General features: G+C 38.7%; 1 protein-coding gene across 8 annotated transcripts in view; it reads left to right on the top strand.

The window, feature by feature from the left end:
- Positions 1-19,238: 19,238 nt before the first annotated feature.
- LOC143027825 (nuclear distribution protein nudE-like 1) overlaps positions 19,239-22,815 on the top strand; it is a 114,024-nt gene continuing 110,447 nt past the window's right edge. For 3 of the 8 annotated variants that reach the window (XM_076189429.1, XM_076189428.1, XM_076189432.1), the window contains exon 1: positions 19,239-19,656. In XM_076189429.1, the coding sequence (XP_076045544.1) occupies positions 19,574-19,656 (83 nt within the window). In that variant the 5' untranslated portion in view covers positions 19,239-19,573. The remainder of the gene's footprint in view (positions 19,657-22,815) is intronic. The other 5 variants (XR_012966653.1, XM_076189431.1, XM_076189430.1 and 2 more) reach the window with 3 other exon arrangements.

Here is a 22,815-nt window from a genome sequence, read left to right as displayed (position 1 = left end):
ATTTGTCCCCAACTGTCAACTTCATACCGATGTGTATGTGTGTGTGTGTATATATATATATATATATATATATATATATATGCATATATATATATATATGCATATATATATATACATATATATATATATATATATATATATATATATATATATCTATATATACACATAATGGTATTGTTGCGTCCATAGCGTGAATAGAATCCTGTTGTGCTGTGTCACGACATTGCGCGAATAAAGTCTCCTGTTTGTATTTTTAAGGCATGCCTTGAGTTAATATGTGTTATGTATCATAATTAATGTATGCTATCATGTATATTTCAAATGAATGTTATAAAATGTATGTTATAAAGTAAACCGTTGCACAATACACGCCTGTTGGGGCGCGTTTCGAATGCGTTCTGTCAGATGGCGCTAAGCTCTGAAAAACGTTACATAATTTGGCGGGAAGGCATGTTCTTCTTTCGCATTCGGTGGAATTAGTTGAACTACCTACTTTAGGTACGTGTCGGCATCTAGGAAACGTAATCACCGATTCCCGGGTTATATAAGGCCGGGCAGAGAGCGACTACACAGAAAGAACTAAAGAGACTCCGAGCGGAGATCCAAGTAGAAGAGACTAGAAGACAAGAAAAGAAGCATACGCCCACATTTCACCTGAATCTACGTAGAATTTTTTTTCTTCTAATTCATAGATTATGACAACTCGACTAAACAATTCCTTTGGACCACTACAATTTCACTCCGCAATCTTCTCGCGATGTGCAAAGCCTTGTTTTTTTTCGAATTATTTCGGACATATCCAGACTGCTGCTAGACTGGAGCCAAATGCGATTCAACGTTCTGTTATTTCTCGACCAAGAAACATCAACAAATCTACGTGTTCCCGACTACCAGAAGATTCCCCTACCAGAAGTGATAGAACATCAGCCTCTCCTCAAACACTCATTTGTTTCCGAGACTTGAAGATCGGACCAGACGACTTTCCGTTGGCGCGACTTCTAGCAACCAGAATCAATATTTGTCTACACAATAAGCAAGACTTCATTTCGCCAATTTGGTCTTACATACTGCATACAAGCGCACACCTAGCTACTCTATCTGATACTTGTTTAAGTAATCATTCATGATTCATGAAACATATATATTTTAATATTTTTATGACCCATGTATATTGCTATTTTTTCTTATTCCAAGTCTATGTTGTTTGTATCTATTTTACTATTGTAAATAGTAATTAGATTTGACGAAGAGTTTAATTATCATGCCCAAACTCTGTCACTCGTCCGAGCTGTGCACGGCCTTATTAATATTTTTTCCGTGTCGCGACCACCTTGGCCCATAGAGAGGAAAAATTAGGGATGAAACATTTTTCTTCCTAACTGCCCTCTAGAATATTTGAGTGGATGAGGAGAGCGGAAGACTAGGGGCGCCCTATGATGAAGCGGTGGGTGTGACCTAGCTCTGGCTGTCGGGTCTGAACAATGTAGGGGAATATAGGCATGGTCTTCCGTCCACGAGTTGAGATATGAAAAATGTTAGATTTAATAGGTCATCAGCCTTATTAAGTTAGGAGGATCAGATTCGCTTTAAACGAATTGAACGTATTATTTTCACTTTTTTTTTCCTTTGTAATATTTTCTATTGTGGAAATACTTCAAATTATTAGAAAGGTAATTCATAATAATGAAAATGCGTTTGTGTTTATTTCAGTCTGCATCTGGCAAATAACATATACACGCGCGGCTCTATCGTAAACCAAATTACTCTAATTACATGTGACAAAAACCTTGTTTAGATTTCACTTGTTTAATTGTTTTGTAATTACACGTTAACTTTCACTTTTACTGTTTCATCAACAAACTTCCTAGCCGGCTTGCATTGTTTATTACGTGAAAAATGGAACTAACATAATCTGCATTTATATACGTAAACTAGTTTAAATGGTAATGATATATAAGACACTGAGGCGTCCATCATTTAGTTTTATCTATCTATTTTAAATTTACTTATTGTTTTTCTTTTTGTTAACGCCATGACTTGAGTCATTATCATTTCACGTCGTTGGACTTTCTGTCAGGTCGGTCAAGTGTGAATGTTCGACATCGCCTTTTCCTTGTTTTTCGTTTGTATATTCATTTGTTTTCATCTTATTTAATTTCTTGATTGATTTGTTTGTATGTTTACTAATTTCCCCAGGTTTATTTACTATTTATTGCATGTTTGTCTCTTCGTTTATTCATATATTATTTACCTGTTTCATATATTTTTATTTATTTGCGTATATATTTATTTATATATTTATTTTTGTTTATTCATTTATCCATTTACTTGCATTTCTTTGTTATTATTTCATGAAATATATTTCCTAATAACAGTTTTCGAAACCTCAGGGAAGCAGGGCATTGAGTGGCGGGATATTTCTGTATCGCCTTCCATACCAAGTTGTATAACTGGTCACAGGGAATGCTGGTGAAAGTGAAAGTGTTAGTACCACTGGCATATCCCTTCTGTATGTAATATAATTTTACAAGGATGCATGGATGGTACGAAATGCATGTGAATTTCCGAGCGTGTTGGAATGGCTGTGGTTGGGACATAATGATTATCTCTGCAATTTGGAAATACAATCAAATTTGTCTAGTCATTCTGCGAGGATTGGAATAACATAGGTGATGATTTGGATTTTTTCTTTAGTGTATCATTCTCTTAAATCAGATGATCAAAATCGACTTGTCAACATTTTGAAAATATTTCGTCGTATATCACAGCAGTGCCGAAAATTACTTTTGGCAAGAACCTTTTGGTTAGTAGAACAGGAGCAATTAATATTTCCCAACGTACGCTTCAAATTAACAAAAAGGATCAAACTACTTATGCATGTCATGCAGACAAAGAATACCTCATAATTTAGCCTGATATATTTAATCCAATCTAGGAGCGTAGCACCAGGTGGATACTTCATTTTCATCTCTACTCGAAGGCAAATGCAGGTACCCATGGCTCGCCGAGCAAAGCCATTCGCCTGCTCAATGTGCTAACGGTTTTAGCTTGATTATTTATAGCCTTTGGACATCACTTAAACGGTATAACGGTACATGCTTGTGCCCAGTTCCTAGACACCATCTCGCAGAGCAGTTTTGAAGAGTAAAAAATAGTAAAAGCCAGTTTAACACACCGAGAGGGCTACCCTGATTTCGATATTGGCATTCTGTGATGTGGGCCTTATCGATGCTATGTCCCGTTACATATTTAATTCTGGTAAAATACGGATCTCAGGTGGATGATTGAGTCATTCCGTCAATCATCGTCACATTTCATTACACTCTCACCTCAATCTGCAAGATTCCGAATATTGGAAATTTCCGAACATTGGAAAAATAAAAAAATGGAATATTCCGAATATTGCAAATTTCCAAATATTGGAAAAATCCGAATAATGGAAATTCCTATTTGTAGGGATTTTCAATAGAGAGAACTTCTTTACTCCTTAGTTTAATAAAATCTTCTGACGCCAGAATTATCGAAATCCACGTCACCAGCCCGAACAACGTAAAACTGCGTTTCATAACTTGCTGTGCTGATTCCTGTGTTGGGAAATTTTTCTATTCTTGCAGTGCAGTACGTTAGGTATTACGCTATCGGGAGGATGCACAGCGTAATAATGCCTGTGTTCTTGGTAATAATACAAAAGAATAATTATTTTTATATTTTGAAAGACTTTATTTTCTGACTTTGCATTCCTTTAATATATACTTTGGTACATTTATCACACACACACACACACACACACATATATATATATATATATATATATATATATATATATATATATATATATATATATATATATATATATTCACAAAAATAAAATAAAAATCACATTCATGTGTGGGATTCGTCGTTGGACCACAATTTTTGGTATTGCAGTGGGTTTGTATTGTTCTTTTCCGTTTTCCCGTTCTTTTCTTTTATTTTTCTTGTAAATGGATCTATTGATGTTCCTGTTTGCACTGAAAATAAGTATATTTAATCGTCTATCACCCTCAGGAGGATCAGATTTGCTTCTCAATTTCTGTGTTTGTATGAATGAGCAAGGCTGGACACCAAACCGTTACCAAGTGAGTTGTTCAAAATCTAATTTTGAAAATCATTACCGGTTAACTTCCATTGTGTTTAATTTGCATTGATTCAAGTCCTCTGTCAATAAATAAATAACTAAATGAAACAAAAACAAAATAAATAAGCATTTAAGTTTCTATTATTTTTCTATTTTCAATGCAGACGCTTGTGCGATTATGAATTTAACAAGACAAAACTTTTCAAGAAATTAGAAGGAACCACAGATATAAGAAAATTAGATATATAAAATTTTTTGAATCTATACGATCAAGCTCCTTTAACTTTAAAACAGTTAGGGTCTAATGATTGGTTTATGGAATTATGGATAATTTCAGTTCTATTAAAAATAAACTAACGGATGAACAGTTAACGGGGTTATGTTATTATTTTAACTGTTACCATTTGTTAGGGATCACTGGACCATCTATGATGTTCAATATTAGGTCGAGAAACGTTGGGTGGTAGTCTAAGTTCAGAGCCGCAGTACCCATGCCTGGGCCCCTTGAGAGTCAGGTATTTCAGGGTCCCCTCTGGTCTTTCACCTCACTACAACTGACAGACAGGCTGACTCTGGTAACGTAAGTAGTAGGCTGCATCATGTGGCCCTGTATCCACATTCATCGTTTCCAGTAAATTTTTATTTCTATTTTTATTTGTATATATTGCGGTCCCCTGCTTGTGTCACAACCCGTCTTGACCAATATGGGCCTAGAGTATAAGCACTAAGTTTCTTGGAGTCACGCTGCTTGGCGACAGAAGAATGTGACACATGCAGTTTAGGAAATAACTAGAGAACGCAAATGATACGCACGTGACTGAAAACACGGCCGTGTCTCGAAGCGCCCACTGAGAATTACAACCTGTGATCCCAAATGACGTGTCATGTCACGGTTGTCGCTACTTACCTGTCGTCTACACGTGACCATGAGGAATGTTGACCTAACTTTTGGAAAAAAGGGAGTGAACACGTGTCTATTGGCTGGGAAAAGTGGACCATGCTAGCCAAGTCGGCAGAAAAATCGGTGTCGTTATTCTTTTGTTTGAACTTTAATTGTTCGCTCATTCATTTACTATTTTCTCTCCTTATTCACGTAGGCGTACATGTATAAATTATTCTATTTTATTTTATTAGTATCTTAAATTTTCAACATGTTTTCTGAATCTATTTTAGCTTCCAGGATGACCAACAGTACTAGCGTGTCACCAGACTAAAGAAAACTGAGACGCAATTAGTTGTTGTGAGTACAGTTTTCCCATCCTAATTTCCGATGCGTGTTTGCAGATTTATTTACACGACCCAGTGGAAGAGAACTGGATTAAATTTATGCTAGATGCAAGACGAAATATATTCGTAAATTACTGAATACGAATAACGCACACATAAATAGTGACACCAGGTTGTTCACGTTATTTTAATTTGGTTGTTTGCGCAGGTGATGTGGATGTGTGGGTGGTAAGAATCAAGACATTCCCATACCATTTCAGTGTACGCAGGCCAGAACAAAAACTCGTAGTGGAGGGGTTAGCTCGTAATAAAGAGGTATAGAGGTGGGGTGGGGGTGGGTTCTGCCCCCAGGGAACGAAAAGGCTTCTCCCACCCCACCCCCCCTCTTTCTCTCTCTCCCACTGTCACTTTGCCCATTGTTAAGGGTTTCATCGTGGCGGCCATTTTCACGGTATGTCGAAGTGATCTTATGAAAGGTCATGAAATAATAAAATTATAAAGTCAAAGGAGAACGTTGTAAGGTTCCGCCTTTAATAAGTTCCTGTTCCAAATACTAATTTTCCACATTCCATCAAGTATAAGATTATCCCATTCTGGCAGGACTTGATCATGAAATCAAACTTCACATTATTTCTACCCTCATATGATCATTTATATGCGTATTTTACAATACCTGGTTTATGAACGTGATAATTCTAGAGTATAGAAATTTTGTATTTTCAGAAGTTGCTCATTAACGATAAGAAAAATAATAAATAAAAATGCTCGCTTATTGATCCATCCCTCCCCTAAATACTCGAGTCTGTTTCAGCATGCTGACGCCTTATTCAACCGAACGGTATCTGTTGGCACTCAAATAGCCTGGCGGTAGATAAATAAAATCCTACTATTCCACCATACTGAAGGGTAGGGATGAATCAAACAAAAAGTGCGGAAACTGGAAAGCCCACTTGATTAAAATAGTCTTACCTGAGATGTGACAATTTTTTTTTTCGTATGGGGGTATCTGGCATTCTCTAAGTTGTTGTCGATATGTTGAGGCTTTTGAAGCCATTCCATGTATAATACCACTTTTGATTGTAAATCAACCGTATCTAAATAAACATATTAGCCAAGCGTACATGCATAAGCAATTATCCTGAAATAATGCCTCAAATTTCAAATTATAAATATAAAATGACACGTGTATGGCAAGACTGTCGCTCCCTTCATTGTTTCCATCTCAGTGCTCCGCGGTGACCTCTCTCTCATGCCACCCGACTCTTCTTCCCGCGGTCGCTCATAATGACATGCTTGCCCTTTCCCTGGCTCCCAGTGTCTTCCGGCCTTGTGCAGCCTTTTCACCTCATGTCAAAATGTCACCCTCTCCTCCCTTTTATACACACACACGCTCACACACACACACACACACACACACACACACACACACACACACACACACCCTCTCTTCCGGGAGGGAAATAGTTGTCGAACATGAGTCCAACACGTGATCCAAAAGACCAAGGTGAATACACACAAACACACACTCACACACACACACTCACACACACACACGCACACTCACACACACACAAACACACCACGAGCATAGCTCCTCTTCCCGCAAAATACAACTAGGTAAATACACACACACGCACACACACACACACACGACTTGGTGGCGCGGTTGGTAGAAACCTGGACTCGCTACGGCGTTCCGGGTTCGAATCCTGCCCAGGATTGAAATTATTTCAGTGTCGCTGCGCTTCGAGTCGATACTCCAACTCTCGTGGACAGGAAGTTGGGTGTATGTGTGCGTGTAAGGTCATAGACCCATAGATCGGTCACACGAGCTCTGAGCTCTCTTCCGGGAGGGAAATAGCTGTCGATCACGAGTCTAAAACGTGTTCCAAAGATCAAGGTGAATCACTCACGCACACCGCGCCAACCTCTGCCACGTCACTCTTCGGGACACTACGAGCATAGCTCCCCTTTCCGTAAAAAACAACTAGGTAAATACACACACACACACACACACACAGAAATGTAAAGATCAACCAAAACTATTTAACTTATTTGTTAACAACAAACTGAAAAACACAAGAATTAGAGAAACTACGATAAGGAGGAGTTGAATACACAGAGGAAATAGGAATGGCAGAAATTATGAACAAGCATTTTAAATCGGTGTTTACGAGGGCGACCATACAACCTAGAGATGTCGAGTGGGAGGAGAAAGTCCTCCCTATGAAAGAGATATAAGTAACAAGGAAAGAAATAATGAATCACTTGAGTAATCTCAATGTCGGTAAATCGCATGGACCAGATGAAATGGCAAACTGGATTTTGAGAGAATGCATGAATGAACTAACAAACAAAATACATAGTCTACTAACCAGTTCATTGAAAGAAGGTAAAATTCCAGAAGATTGGAAAAGAACAAATATAGTACCAATATATAAAGGGGGAAACAAGGAAGACCCTGCTAACTATAGACCGGTCTCTCTTACAAGTACGACAGCTGAGATTTGTGAAAGAAGGATCAAAATTAGATGGGTAAGGCATTAAAAAACGTACTAAATCCAAGGCAATTTGGATTTAGACAAGGACGATCATGCGTCACAAACTTAATGTGTTTCTATTCAAGGCTAATAGATGTAATACAAGAAATATATTGATGGGCTGATTGTGCATTTCTAGACCTGAAAAAAAGCTTTAGATAAGGTGCCACATAAATTGCTAAAGAAATTAGAAACTGCAGGAGGAATACAGGGCAAACTGCTGAAGTGGATGGAAGACTTCTTGCATGAAAGAAAATTGAGTGGTGATAAGAGACAAACACTCTAATTGGGATGAAGTGATTAGTGGAGTTCCATAAGGAACAGTTCTGGCCCCAATAATGTTTGCTATATATATATTAATGATATGGATAAAGGAATTGAGAGTTGTATGAGTTTCTTTGCGGACGATGCAAGATTGTTGAAAAAATGAACACTGTAGAAGATTGTGAGTCGCTGCAGAGTGATCTCAATAAAGTATGGGAATGGAGTAGGAAGTGGTAATGGAATTCAGTATTAAGAAGTGCAGTATAATGGAATTTGGAAGCAAAAAAGAATAGTGGAAGCATATAAATTGGGAGAGGAAGAAATTAAAAAAATAGAAAATGAGAAGGACCTGGGAGTCATTATTATGAATAATATGTCCCCTGAGAAACATATAAACAAAATTTTTGAAGAAACTTATAATTTGATAAGTACAATTAAAGTGGCATTTACACACCTGGACGAAGAAATGGTGAGGAAAATACTAGCCACTTTGAAAAGACCAAGATTGGAGTATGCAGCGACGACGTGGTTACCAAGTACAAAAAATGTATAACAAAACTTGAAAGAATACAAAGACCAATTACGAAATTGGCACAACACTCGGAACTATCGTATGAGGAGAGACTAGCAAAACTTGAGCTACAGACATTAGAGCAAAGAAGAGAGAGGGGAGACTTGATAACTATTTACAGAATCATGAAAGGCATAGAAACTATTGATAGAGAGGATCTAATAAAATGGAATAGTAGAGATACAAGAGGACGCGGAAAGAAAGAAAATCAAGAAAGACAGTTATAGAAGAGACCTGAAAAAGAACAGCTTTCCCCACAAGGTAATAGACGTTTGGAACAAGTTAGATGAAAATGTGGTGTATGCAAAAACGATACACGAATTTAAAAACAGTCTGGATAAAACGAGATATGAAGACGGGACAACACGAGCATAGCTCCCCTTCCCGTAAAATACAATTAGGTAAACACACACACACACACACACACACACACACACACACACACACACACACACACACACACACACACACACACACACACACACACACACACACACAACTCGGTGGCACAGTTTGTAGAGTCCCCAACTGTCGCTACGGCGATCCGGGTTCGAATTCTGCCTAGGGCTGAAATAATTTCAGTATCGCTGTGCTTCGAGTCGTTACTCCAACTCTTGTGTGCGGAGAGTTGGGTGTGTGTGAGTGCGTGTAAGGTCATAGGATTACCCATAGATCGGTCATACGAGCTCTGAGCTCTCATCAGGGAGGTTAATAACTGTCGATCACGAGTCCAACACGTGATCCAAGACCATGGTGAATCACACCTCGTGGCGCTGTGGTTAGAGTTCTCGCCTGCCACTACGGCGGTCCGGGTTCGACTCCCGCCCAAGGCTGAAATAATTTCAGTATCGCTGCGCTGCGGGGTGTTACTCCAACTCTCGTGGGCGGGGAGTTGTGTGTGTGTGTGTGTGTGTGTGTGTGTGTGTGCGTGCGTGCGTGCGTGTATGGTGTATTACCCATTGATCGGTCTTACGAGCTCTGAGTTCTCATCCGAGAGGTTAATTGTCGATCACAAGTCCAACACGTGATCCAAGACCATGGTGAATCATGGTGAATGGCGAATCACACACACACACACACACACACACACACACACACACACACACACACACACACACACACACACACACACACACACACACACGAGTCCAAGACGTGGTCCAAGACCATGGTAACACATACACACGACTCATGGCGCGGTGGTAGCGTTCGCGGCCGCCACTACGGCGGTTCGGGTTCGAATCCCACTCAAGGCTTAAATAATTTCGATGCGCTACGAGTCGTTACTCCAACTTTTGTGGGCTGGGAGTTGGGTGTGTGTGTGCGTATAACGTCACAGCATTACCCATAGATCAGTCATATATGAGCTCTGAGTTCTCTTACGGGAGGGAAATAGCTGTCGATTACGAGTCCAACATGTAATCCAAGACCATGGTGGTAAATCATACACACACACACACACACACACACACACACACACACACACACACACACACACACACACACAAACATATATATATATATATATTACTGATGAATGCTGAAACACATGTGGCATCAATGATTTTTAGAGAGCATTTCTCTAACTTTCTAAGTATCCTTTTCTCTTCATGGTTCAAACTCTGGAGGAAAGAACGAAAATCGTCAGAATGGTGCTGTCGGTATAAAATGGAGCACCATTCTGACGATTTTCGTACTTTCCTCCAGAGTTTGAACCATGAAGAGAATAGGATACTTAGAAAGTTAAAGTTCTCTAAAAATCATTGATGCCACATGTGCTTTAGCATTCAACAGTAATTGTCTAAGAAAAAGACTTTGCCCAAAAGGTGTGTGTGTGTATATATATATATATATATATATATATATATATATATATATATATATATATATATATCCCAATCAAATCAACTATCCTGAGTCCACTGATGAACAAAGGCCTCCTCATAGTATTCCATGGTTAACACGACCGCGCCAACCTCTGCCACATCACTCCTGCAAACTCACTTTCATCTGTCCATCTTGGGCCGTATTCATAAAGAAAAGGATATGCTTATACTTGCAAAATATGAAGGAAATCCTTCTACTTGTATTCATAAAAAAATCAAGCAAAACCTTTTACTTGTCGAGCAAAAGCATAACCTTATAATCGCATAAAAGTAAATGGTTATACATAAACAAGACCCTTTACTTCAAATAAAGAGCTTCAAATGCTTCAAGAAGGCTGAGTCTGGTCAGTAGCAGACTACAATTAGAAGCGAAAGGTTGTTTTGTCCAACTCTCAGCACGATGGCAGAGTTTGTGGATGTGAGGCATGTTAAACATTACATGCCCCATTTACCTACACCTGATCGTGATTTTAAGATGTTATTCCGTTTTGAAGAACAAAATGTACAGTGGCTTGCGGACAGATTTTTAAGCACCAATGAAGAAACTCGGGGAGGCGCCTTGTCATCTGTCCATAGAATGAAGATATGTTTGCGTTATCTCAGTGATCCTGGCTATCAGAAAGGTATCGGTCAAGAACTTGGTGTTAGCCAAGCTACGGTATCACGGACTGTGAATGCAGTAGTTGATAGCATAATTGCTCATGCGAATGAATGGATAAATGTTGAGACATTGTGACAAGTTGAAAAAGGTGGAAAAAGAGAGTCACGGGTCTCGTTCCGAGTTTATTCCTGACCGAAGAAACTACAAGCGAAACCGGTCAGGAATAAACTCGGAACGAGAATGGATAAAGTTTTTTTTTTCTTATTTATATTGTATTTAGTAATTTTGCCATGCTTACAATGTTACCTGAAATAATGTAGGAGAGCAATCACCACATACCTCCACTCAGCAACCACCAACGCAATAGTAAACTCGTATACGGGAAACAGGGACATCACATCAGAAATCTTACGAGTTATGACACGTTCAAACATGTAACTATGTAACCCGGCGCTCCCGAAACACGAGTCATTCTTTTACTTCTGCTTGGAGGATATCCTCCCAAGTATAAGGTAATCATTATGAATATGGAAAGAAGGATATGCTTATACTTCTACCTTTTGCTTGATAGCATTACCTTATACTTCTACCTTATGCTTGCAAGGATATCCTTCATTTTTATGAATACGGCCCCTTATGTCTGGCCTACCTCTTCCACGATTCCCATCTCGCGACGTCCACTCAGTAATACGCTCCATCACTTACCAGTCGTTCTCACTATCATCCCTGCCCAATTCCACTTCCTCTCTTTACTGCCTCCACAATATCTTTTCTTCTAGTCTGCTCTCTCACCCAAATTTCTCTCGCTCTCTCAGCGTTATTCCCATTATTGATCTCTCCATTCTCTTCTGTGCGGTCCTTAGTTTTGTCACCATCCCCTTGGTCAGTTTCCAAGTCTCACACCCGTAGATTATTGCTGGCAGAATGCATTGATTGTAAATTTTACGTTTCAAATATAAAGGTAGAGAGCCTCTCAGGATTTTATTATATTTTACCAAACACTTTCCAACCAATTGTAATACTTTTTTTTCATTATAGTGATTTTTGTCACTTTCACTATCTGGCCTAAATAATTATACTCTTCCACTTTAAGACTCTCACCAACGATTAAAATCTCTTTACTTTGAACTTTCGTGTTGAACATTACTTTGGTTTTACTCTTATTAATTTTTAAACCTACTTTGAGACTTTCCTTGTTCAGATCACTCAACATATCTTGCAAGTCTTCTGCTCTTTCTGAAATAAGAATAATATCATCTGGAAATATTAGGTAGTTAAAATATTCGCCATTAATATTCAATCCTTTCTCTTACCAACTCAACCTTCTGAAAATCTCTTCCAAACAAACTGTAAATAATTTGGGTGAAATTGTATCGCCTAGCCGTACTCCTTTCTCTATCTTGATCTTTTCTCTATCTTTATGTAATCGATTTTTTTTTAATGGTTGTAATTTAGTCGTTTGTTCTTGACACTTCATTGCGGATATTTGGTTCACCTCCATTTGCATCTCTGTCCTCTGTTCTGATGTTTCTACGTCAGTGTTACGTATTGATGCTTTTGCTACACTTATGTTCACAGGCATGTAGCTTTTTATTTGTATTTCATTTTATTTTATTTTATTTGGTACCAATATTTCATTTCAATTGTAGTGTATTCAATATTGTAAAGAGGTATGCTTTGTACATGTGACAGAGTGTGAACCTTTCCCAGATTTACCACTTTGACGATTTATAAGGATTTCACAATCTTGTAACCCTCATACCCCCTGAAGACAATTCCTGGGCGGGAATCGAAACGTCGGGCAAATAAACCCTTCAATTGAGTTTGGTGTTTACAGTTTTCCAATATGGATCCCAGACTTCAAATCACACACACACACACACACACACACACACACACACACACACACACACACACACACACACACACACACACACACACACACACACACATATATATATATATATGTATATATATATATATATATGTATATATATACATATATATGTGTATATATATGTATATATATATGTATATATATATATACATATATATATATGTATATATATGTATATATATATATATATGTATATGATGTCGGGTACGAAAAAAGGTACGGGTGAAGAAAGTCACAATTTATGGTGTCTAGTAATAAAGTCACAGGAAAAAATATAAAATTTGGCTAGGAAAGCATGGTAATCAAACTAAGATATTGAAACACCTTGGAAATGAAGGGTTATACCTAGTTGACACCACACTACTCGGGTTAAAAGCAGTGCAGCGAGGCAGAGCTCACCCACCAGCTCGAGCTGGTTTACCACCACCGCTGCATGACACGACGATCCCCCTCCTTCCCTCCCATCCCCATTCATAAAAAAAGTAAATCAGACGGATGGATCCAAAGGGGTGGGGGAGATGCATCCCCCACTTGCTGGAAGTTACTCATTACAATACTGAGTAATCTAAGCATTATTCAAAAGATACACAGACACGTACACATTACATCAATAACAAATTCAAAAATAATGATATCGAGACTGTTTTCATGAATAAAAAAAATTCTGAATTAGTTTTGGTTATTGAAATATTGATTGTTATATTTCCCACCAAAACTGAAACACCACACACACACATTTATTAAAATAGAACAGAACATGGATTTGAAAGGCTATGATAAAACATGAGAATAGGAGACGGGACATCACGAGCGTTGCTACTTTCCTGTACCCTACAATTAGTTAAATACACACACCAAAGTTACCTGGATCTACCGCTCTGGACACAGGTGAGAACAACTTTTCGTGCCGCGTCATCCATCCCATTCACACATACTTTTCACACTCTCTACACTGCTCAACGTGCCAACTAGATCCAGAGCATCCTTCACCAACTCCTACCCACCCATCCATCCCTCCACTTACATCGTCTACGTTTGTTTTCCATACTCTTTTGGGTTTCCCTCATTCATTCTTACCAAATGATCAAAATGCTCCACCCAGTCCCACCCCCGTTCTCTATTTCTATGTCTACATTCACTCGCTCCGTTCTTTTAAAGTCAATTGAGAAGGTTTTCGATTTCTTGAATTTTTTGTTATTTCATGTATGAAAATATAACTTGGAACAGCCCTGTGCAACCTGCAGCCCTCAAAGGCTTTCATTCCGGCCCTTCCTCCTAAAAACAAATAAGCTATAGTGCGGACCTCAGAGAGAGAGAGAGTTACCAACTAGAGCCCACCGAAAGTTTGACTAAATTCATATTCTTGTGTACCAATTTCACCATATTTTTTCTATTTCGTTCACTAAGGTACAAATTTTAATTATATTAGAACAGAAAATAACATATTACTTGATATTGATGAGTTGGTGTCCCAAAAGCAACATCAACCATCTCACTAGGGTAGCCTTTCATTTGCTAATTAATGGTCAGGAAAATGTCTGTGTTTGATAATTCTTATATTAATGATCCCAGTTAACCAATATTTATGTTTGTACATTATAATGATAAGGTACGGTAGCCTTTCATTTGCTCATTTATAGTAAGGAAAATACATTTGTTTCGGACAGTTCTTATTTTTGTGATCCCAAATTAAATAAAATCAGTAACAAACTAATTATCTATCTTTATCAGTATAATCTCACATAATATGTCTTCGATCGTAGTAAATAACATGAAATAGTAAGGTTATGTGGCCCTCCATACCAACAGAGTTGTGACTGCCTTTTGGGAAAAAAGGTTGCACACCCCTGACTTGGAAGAAGGTAGAATACTAAAATGCACGTTTCCAGCATTTTATAGTCTTGCTTTTATCCAAATAGCATGATCTTAAAAGTGCCTTATAACAGACGAAGTTTTCAATATCGCAGTTACATTTTCCAGCGCTAGGACATACTGATGACGTAAAAGTTGCTGTTTACCTTCTTCAACATGGCCAACACGCGGTATGAAAATGACTTCACATCGAATAAAGAAGATTTATCGGATTTGGATGCCCTTTCGTGTCCCAATGTGGATACGGTACAAGGATACATGTACGAACCAACTCGAATATCCGAACAAAACTCAACTGACAAAGAACGTGTCGAGAGCGAGGAATCCTCAAAGGATGAACGCCCAGAACGTGCGGGAAATAAGGACTGGTGAGTTCGTCGGAATGCATTACTGCATGCACGCTTTACATACATAAATGCACACCACCAACCACACACCAGACCAGACACATGATTTCGTTGGTTTGTCATCAGACGTGCGGGTGAAATCTGAAGGCATGAAATGGATGGCCTAATACCTAACAGACGTTGATGGGCCTGGCCCTATCTGCCAGGCCCAGCATGCCCAGCAGGGCTGGTTTTTGTTGGAAAATAATTCACACGACCACCAAGATGTCCACATCCACAGTGCATGGATAGTTCATACATCCATGCAAGGAGGAATTAATGTGTTTTACTAATTAACTATCCTTGTTTTGGTTTGTTTAAAAAAAGTCAAAGTGATGGTCAAAACCTACATGTCAAGTTCATCAAAGTCTATGTGCCCAATATCTGGCATATCTGGTTTCCAATCAGGAACAGATGTCCATCATGTTATCCACCCAGACCCAAGGATTTGTCCCATTTTGCCTCAGATGAGGCAACTACCTCGGGTAGGGACGCAGAGACATCTGTGACAGGCTCAGTCTGGGTTGATGCCACCTCCTTTAACCAAACTGGGCAACCACTCACTTGAACACCGACATCTTTGGTCATGGCTCTGTTCATTTGTGTCCCTCTGTTCACCGCTCCTGGCCTTATGGAAACTTGTACAGGTCTGTGAAACTTCGGACTTGGTGGTACAAAAGCTTGAGTTACAACAGAGGTGGATTTCATAGGCCGAAATGAGTAACACCTGAATTTTCAAGAGAGTTTGTGCATGGATGAATCATCTGATCTGTGTCAAATTTCATACTTACAGGCAAAATTTTCAAGGACTCATGAATTACAAAGTGATGAAATAAGAGAAATGATAGGAGTAACATCAATTAGAAGCAAAATAGAAAAGGCACAACTAAGGTGGCTTGGGCACGGGGAGATTGGATGAAGAGAGAATTGCAAAGAAAATATGGAACTGGAGACTAGAAGATAGCAGATCTAGAGGTAGACCGAAGAAAAGATTGAGTTGAAGAAATCCTAGAGGCAAATGAATTAGGAAAACTAGAAGATTTAAGGGAAGAAGGAAGATTTTGAGAGGACAATCTGGAGAAGTGTGCTGGCCCGACTGACAGGCTGAAAGCCTACCTGGGAGCAGAAGTAAGAAGTAAGATAAGGTACAATAAAACAAGCCTATGTTGCGAAGAGAATAGAGAAACCATTTGACTGAAGGGGAGAGGAAGACTAGCCAAAGATACTCACAAGCATGTCTATAAAATGATCTGCCATAGGTAGTGGTTGCTCTGGGGAAGATAAGTCATCAATCATGTGTCTGGCACTGTCACTATGGTCACTTTCACATTCCATCTCAATCTCGCTGATTGTGGTACTTGCAGAAGGTGAATATTCATCATAGGCACTTTGTAACAGCTGGAAAAAATCATTAGGTCTTATTAGTACGAATTCCTCCCTCCCATACATGGTGGTGGTGGTGAGGGGATTCCACTTGTTTGACTCTCTCTAAAAAATAAAAATGAATAAATAAATAAATAAATAATAATTTAGTTGACTCCAATTGAGAAGACGTGGTCATAGGCCTATTATGGAGGCCCCTGACATCATGGCCATGCCTGTCACCCTAGTGGAGTGGTGTGATCATATTCATAGGGCTACAGGCCAAGCTAGCCTATGTCATGACTGTATCCCTAATCTGCTTAGGTCTAGCTCAAAAATTGTTAGTGAATCCTAACCATGCTTGTTAACGATTGTCAGTGACAGCGTAGATAACACATGATACAGACTGATACACCTACCTCCCGGCGTTGTCTTTTTTCAACAGCAGTGCTACTTCGACGGCGTTTGCTTACCGAACCTGGGGTTTTGTCGATGACAAAAATTATTGGTGTTGCATCTTCTTTTGGAATGGGCTTCATGCTAATTCCTAGTGACTCGGCAAGTCCATGGTCTCGAGTGTACTTTTTTTTCGAAATGTCTCAGAGTTTTGCTTTCAATCTATGCTTCCATGAGTCGTACTGTCTTTACCGAATGATCCAGTCCTTTTTGCAGACAGGATCTTTCGGAAAATAGTGAAAATAAATTCCATCCGCAGCAGAACGTTTCGTCGAATCACTGTTGCAATTTCCGGCGACACAATGGACCATTTTCGAGCTAAATACTTGATAAAACCTCGCCAACACACGAAATATGATAGATCACTGATCAGGTTGACAGCGCAGCACGGCATACGAGTAGTGCACACACATGGCATGCATCATAATGCAAATAGCAAGATTGACGTCACAGGCGATAGAGCGCTACGAGAACAGCCGAAGATGGGCGAAGGAAAAGTTTGTCTGCTAACGATATTTGAATAGGTCTTTTTAGTGATAATTATAATTTGGATTTATTTTGCATTATTTTATCAAAGAGGGACAAAGCCATATGTCTAGCAAATATTCACCACCTCTTTGAAAACCTTCTCAGTTGACCTTTAATCACGTATATTTCTCTAAAACTACATCTAAAAAAAAAATCACTTCCCATATAATCCAGGTCTGCTACACATAGCACTTTGGGTATTTCTTTCGTACAACCCTCTCTTTGAATTCATCTCCAAATATAGCGAAGCCTATTAGAAGAGGGAGCCATTAATATACCAAATTTAAATGTGTGCAATTAGAATGTGTGTTATGAAAGCATTTGGTTATTTTATTACAGCGTCTACCGTACTGTTGAACGGAATTGTTTAGAGTTTCCAGAATAGTGCGTTCAGCGTTAGCTCCCTTTAATACAAAGAGGGGTATAACATAGCTGGGCAGTCCTATCTTAAACTCCACCTACAACACTGATGAATAAGGTCTCGTTTATATGTACAATCACGTACCTCCCTAAATATGATAAATACATACTTCAGTTCTTTGTGATTTGTTCTTCCTATTGGTCGGTTCAAAACCCTGCTCAAATAGATAAGAAGACATTAACATGCGATTTGAATATGTGAGCCATTATGATTACAGAGAAACAGGCTTAATTGCGGTGCGAGAGCGTTCCTGGCCAATTATTTTTCTGCCAAATCTGAAACTGACTTCGTGACCAGGAGATTTGTTATACGAATAGAACTATAATTCAAATATGTATGTGAGAAAACCTTAGCGTACCCGCATATACATTTTACAGTAGGTAACTGTAGTCATAAGCAAGGGGGTAATCAATACGGATGAAATGTTTTACCACCCTGCTAGTATGGGTTACCGGCGAGGGACTGAGTGAATGAGCATACAAATCTCATGGCATAGGATTACATGCCAATCGAAATGATAAGCATGATCTTTAGAATGTTGAATATCACTCATATTTAAAGTGAATGTGTAATTACTCTGACATAATATTTCATTTATAATCTCTATGCGTACGTGATAAAATCTATAATCTAATGTGATATTCTGGCCTCTATAGCCTATCCATGTTTAGAAAAAGTTTGAGCATGTTGGTAGCCCTGTACCAACCTACTTCTCAGTTTAAATTCAACCTTACCGTTGGAGAATTCCCTTCGTATATTTGTAAATAATACGATACAGAACTATTGATAGTAGTTAGTATCTGTTGAATGTGTTATATTATCATAATGTTGTTGATATGGAAGAATTATTGATCTACAATTTCGAAATTTCAAGGTTACTTCAAATTACCTATTCGCACAATTGCGAGCTTTCCTCCTTGTTTGAATTTCATATTCAAATATTGAGGGTTAAACTGCTTTCGATCGACCCTTGATAAATCAATGAATCGGTGATGAGTATTATATGAGTTTGCATTGTCTTATTATTCCCCAGAAAATAAAATATACACTCAGCCCCCTGGTGGTGTAGCGAGGAGTTCAGCGTGGGAGGCGGGAACTAGTCAGCTGATTTCAGTTGTGAGACGTCCGTTGCTCAGTCTTTAAACGATTGTTGTCGAGGGTGTTGCTGGAGGTTTCTTGGCAGAGTTACGACACCAAGTTGTGGATTGAGGTGATCTGTTTATTGTACAATCATGTGATGGATGAGAAGAAAATACCACTGGTAGCTTAGTGTGCATAAACAGTCCCATGAGAACTGAATTGGGCTGTAAATAGTGAATATACTAGCAGGACGTGAAGTGGGCTCGGAGGCCGAGTGGCTCACATCAGCACTGGTTCCTGCTTCTGCGCCAACAATACCGAACATCGTTTTAGCCTTGTCATCTTTAGATTAACTACTAATAAATATGAGTGCGGAAGTACCCACATTTTCCTCAGTGGAAGAGGAGGTGCAGTATTGGAAAACGAAATCTCTCGAGTATAAACGAAGGTATGTACAAAATGTATCATTGGGTGGAGGGTACAGTGTGTGTTCGTACGTTGGTGTTTGAAAGAATACCAGCCTCATATTTACTAGAACTTCGAGTTCGCTGAGGGATTTGGGTTATGATTGTCATTGTTAATAAAGGCTTTTTATGCACGTGGAAGATGGAAAACGTGTTAAAGTGTATAGGTAATGTAGCTTTTTAATCATTGCTATTGTTTGGGTCCTGGTCAAATTAGTGACTAGTGCAGAATTTTCTAGGAACGTTGAGGTGATGCAGATTCACAAGCTGTTGATGAGTCATCTGGGAAGTTCCTATATGATGAAATTGTTTTATTTTCCTATAACTCGTAGTGGTTTGTATTATCATATCACTTCAGATGGATTAATTGAATTATTTCTGCTGCACCTAAACAGTTGGAGTTGTAATCTCCCACCAATAATTTGAGGGTGTGTGGGCAATGGCGATGATGTTTATGAACATTGCAGTTGTAATTGAAATGGAAAATGGTATAGAAATAAAACAAATTCCTCATGATTTTTTTTTCTCAAAATATCAGACATTTGACTACAGTGGTTTTATATAGTTAATTTTTCTGGTGATTTTTTTTTTATGGAACAGTTAATCATAATTCTATCTGTAGTTGCAAATAACATAGTGATTTCTTGATCATGCTATTTTTATCATGGAGGTATTATTGCCTGTTTAGCAGGCCAGGCAGTAATACCTCCATTCTTAGCATCTGTTAAGTTTGAACAATAATTTTTATAACTAGATGGTGATATTGCCTTTGAAACAGGGCCTTCACATGGGGTGGGGGTGGCAATTCTGATCTGGACATGTTGCCCATAAGGATGACAAAATAATGCTACAAGAAAGGTCAAAGGCATTCTGAATTACCATAATTATATGAATTTTGCATTAGAATCATCAGAATGAAATTTTTCCCGTATCCTTTCTGCAGTAGGGACATTAAATAATTTGTTTAAATTTGTGTAATTATTTCTTAAGCCAGTAGCTATAATAGGCAGTAAGGAATGGTGGGGATGGGAATTGGTGATGGGGGGAAGGGGGCCTGTCAATGAGAACTTTGCCCCAGGGCGGCACTTAGGCATGTAGGGTGGATTCGGTAATGTGTGTTGTAGGAACACGTTGATCTGGCCTTGTGCGTGTTGTTTGATAGATCAGGTGAGTATGGCACAGTAGAAACACAATTTCATATGGAGCCTTGTTACTCGCACCCATTTTTGTCTTTTTTGGGATACTAAACCACATACCAGTGTTTAGGTGTGCAGACAGAACGAGTGGTAATGTGGTGAGATTAAACGCCAAGAATCCGTTGAAGTTTTATTACTGACATTTCATCCAACTATGACTTCAGACTGAAGTCCTAGTTGGACGAAACGTCGGTAATAAAACTTCAACGGATTCTTGGCGTTTAAACTCACCACCTTACCGCTCATACCAGTGTTTGAATTGGTATCCCATTTGGCCTCTCCACACCTTGTCCCACGCCTTGGGTTGAAAGATTGCCATTTCCTGCCACACTGCTTGGTGGTTGTTTCTTGTCTCGAGCTCAAGGGGCCAGTTCCTAATTATGGTCTTGGGAATATTTTCCTGTCCTGGAGGGCTAGCAGGCTTACATTGAGGGGGTAACATTACTGGCAGACACGGTTCATATTAGACCTTGTTGTTGGCAGGGGTACAGGGTCTCTGCTTGGGTCAGAAACGGTTCAATAAGGCGTGTCTCTTACAAAGCTGGGCTTAACTTCAGCAAGGTAATAACCCCCCACAATTTAACATACAGAAGTTCTACAGGTAACTGTAACTATATATATTTCAGTAATTGTACTTATTGCATGTCTCGCCTTGTTTCAGTATGAGCTCTCAATCTTTGAAATCGGTAGAAAAATAACTTATGAGCTGAATCAATTGGCCAAAACAGTTGCCTTTTGTGGGGAACATTATATATATATATGAATATGAGTTATATTCAAACCTTATTAAAGTCATGCTTACCATTTCGATTGGCATGTGATCCGATGCCATGAGATTTGTATGTTCATTCACTCAGTCCCTCACCAGTAACCCATACCAGCAGGGTGGTGAAACATTTCATCTGTATTGATTACTCCCTTGCTTATGACTACAGTTACCTAGTGTAGAATGTGTATGCGGGTACACTTAAGGTTTTCCCACATACAGATTTGAATTATAGTTCTATTTGTGTAACAAATCCTATTCACTAATTCAGTTTCAGATTTGGTAGAAAAATAATTGGCCAGGAATGCTCTGGCACCACAATTAAGCCTGTTTCTCTGTAATCATAATGGCTCCCATATTCAAATCACACTAAAGTGCATATTTATCTGACTATAATGTGCATGAAAGTAGTTGTAACCTCTCCAACTTTCAAGTCTAGCTTTGAAAGGGGCTATGGATATAGCTTGAGCTATTTTAGATTCTATTTTAGGAGTATTACACCCACAGAATAATAGATCCTGGACATGCAGGGTTCAAATGAACACTTTACTTAGCATAATGGAAGGATCTTGTATATAAAGATGACTTGGAAAACTGGCAACTCTATGATAATTGATTAGAATTGGAAGCGGTAACTCCATTTTAAGATGTTATGAAAAATGATTTAGGATAATACAGTGATTATGCATTGTTCAAATTTGTTTACTCTTATTTTCAATACTCTTTTGTGTATCTTTATTTGTATAAGAGGGAGAGAGGGGAGTGAATGGGAGTGGAGTATGTGGGGATGGAATGGCTGGGTGTGTATTTTATGCCTTTGTTTTTTTGGCAACCTCCCTTGAAAGGGGGAAAAACCAGTGGTATAATGTATGTACAACTGTTTACCGTTGTTGGGTGCAGAAGAAAAATAACTAAACATGCATTGACATGGGAAGAGAAATGCAAGTGTCCTAAAATGTAGAGATATAAGTATCAAGTCACTAGTTCGTAGTTCATTGATAATCTGTACATCATTCATGAATACAGTTGATGAGCATTTAGTATGTCAATGATGTACTCCATTGCCAGAAAGCATGGGAATGTATATTCATGCTCATTACAGGTGTAAGGATGCTACATTGGCGTTTGGAAGGGTACAATGCTTAACCTTGGCTTACATTGCTGGTAAACTAGTAGAAAAT

Source organism: Oratosquilla oratoria, chromosome 8 (assembly GCF_046742065.1).
Source record: "Oratosquilla oratoria isolate Oo_2021 chromosome 8, ASM4674206v1, whole genome shotgun sequence".
Lineage (NCBI taxonomy): Eukaryota > Metazoa > Arthropoda > Malacostraca > Stomatopoda > Squillidae > Oratosquilla > Oratosquilla oratoria.
Note: the sequence above shows the minus strand (reverse complement) of the source record. Positions and strands in the feature narration are given on the sequence as shown.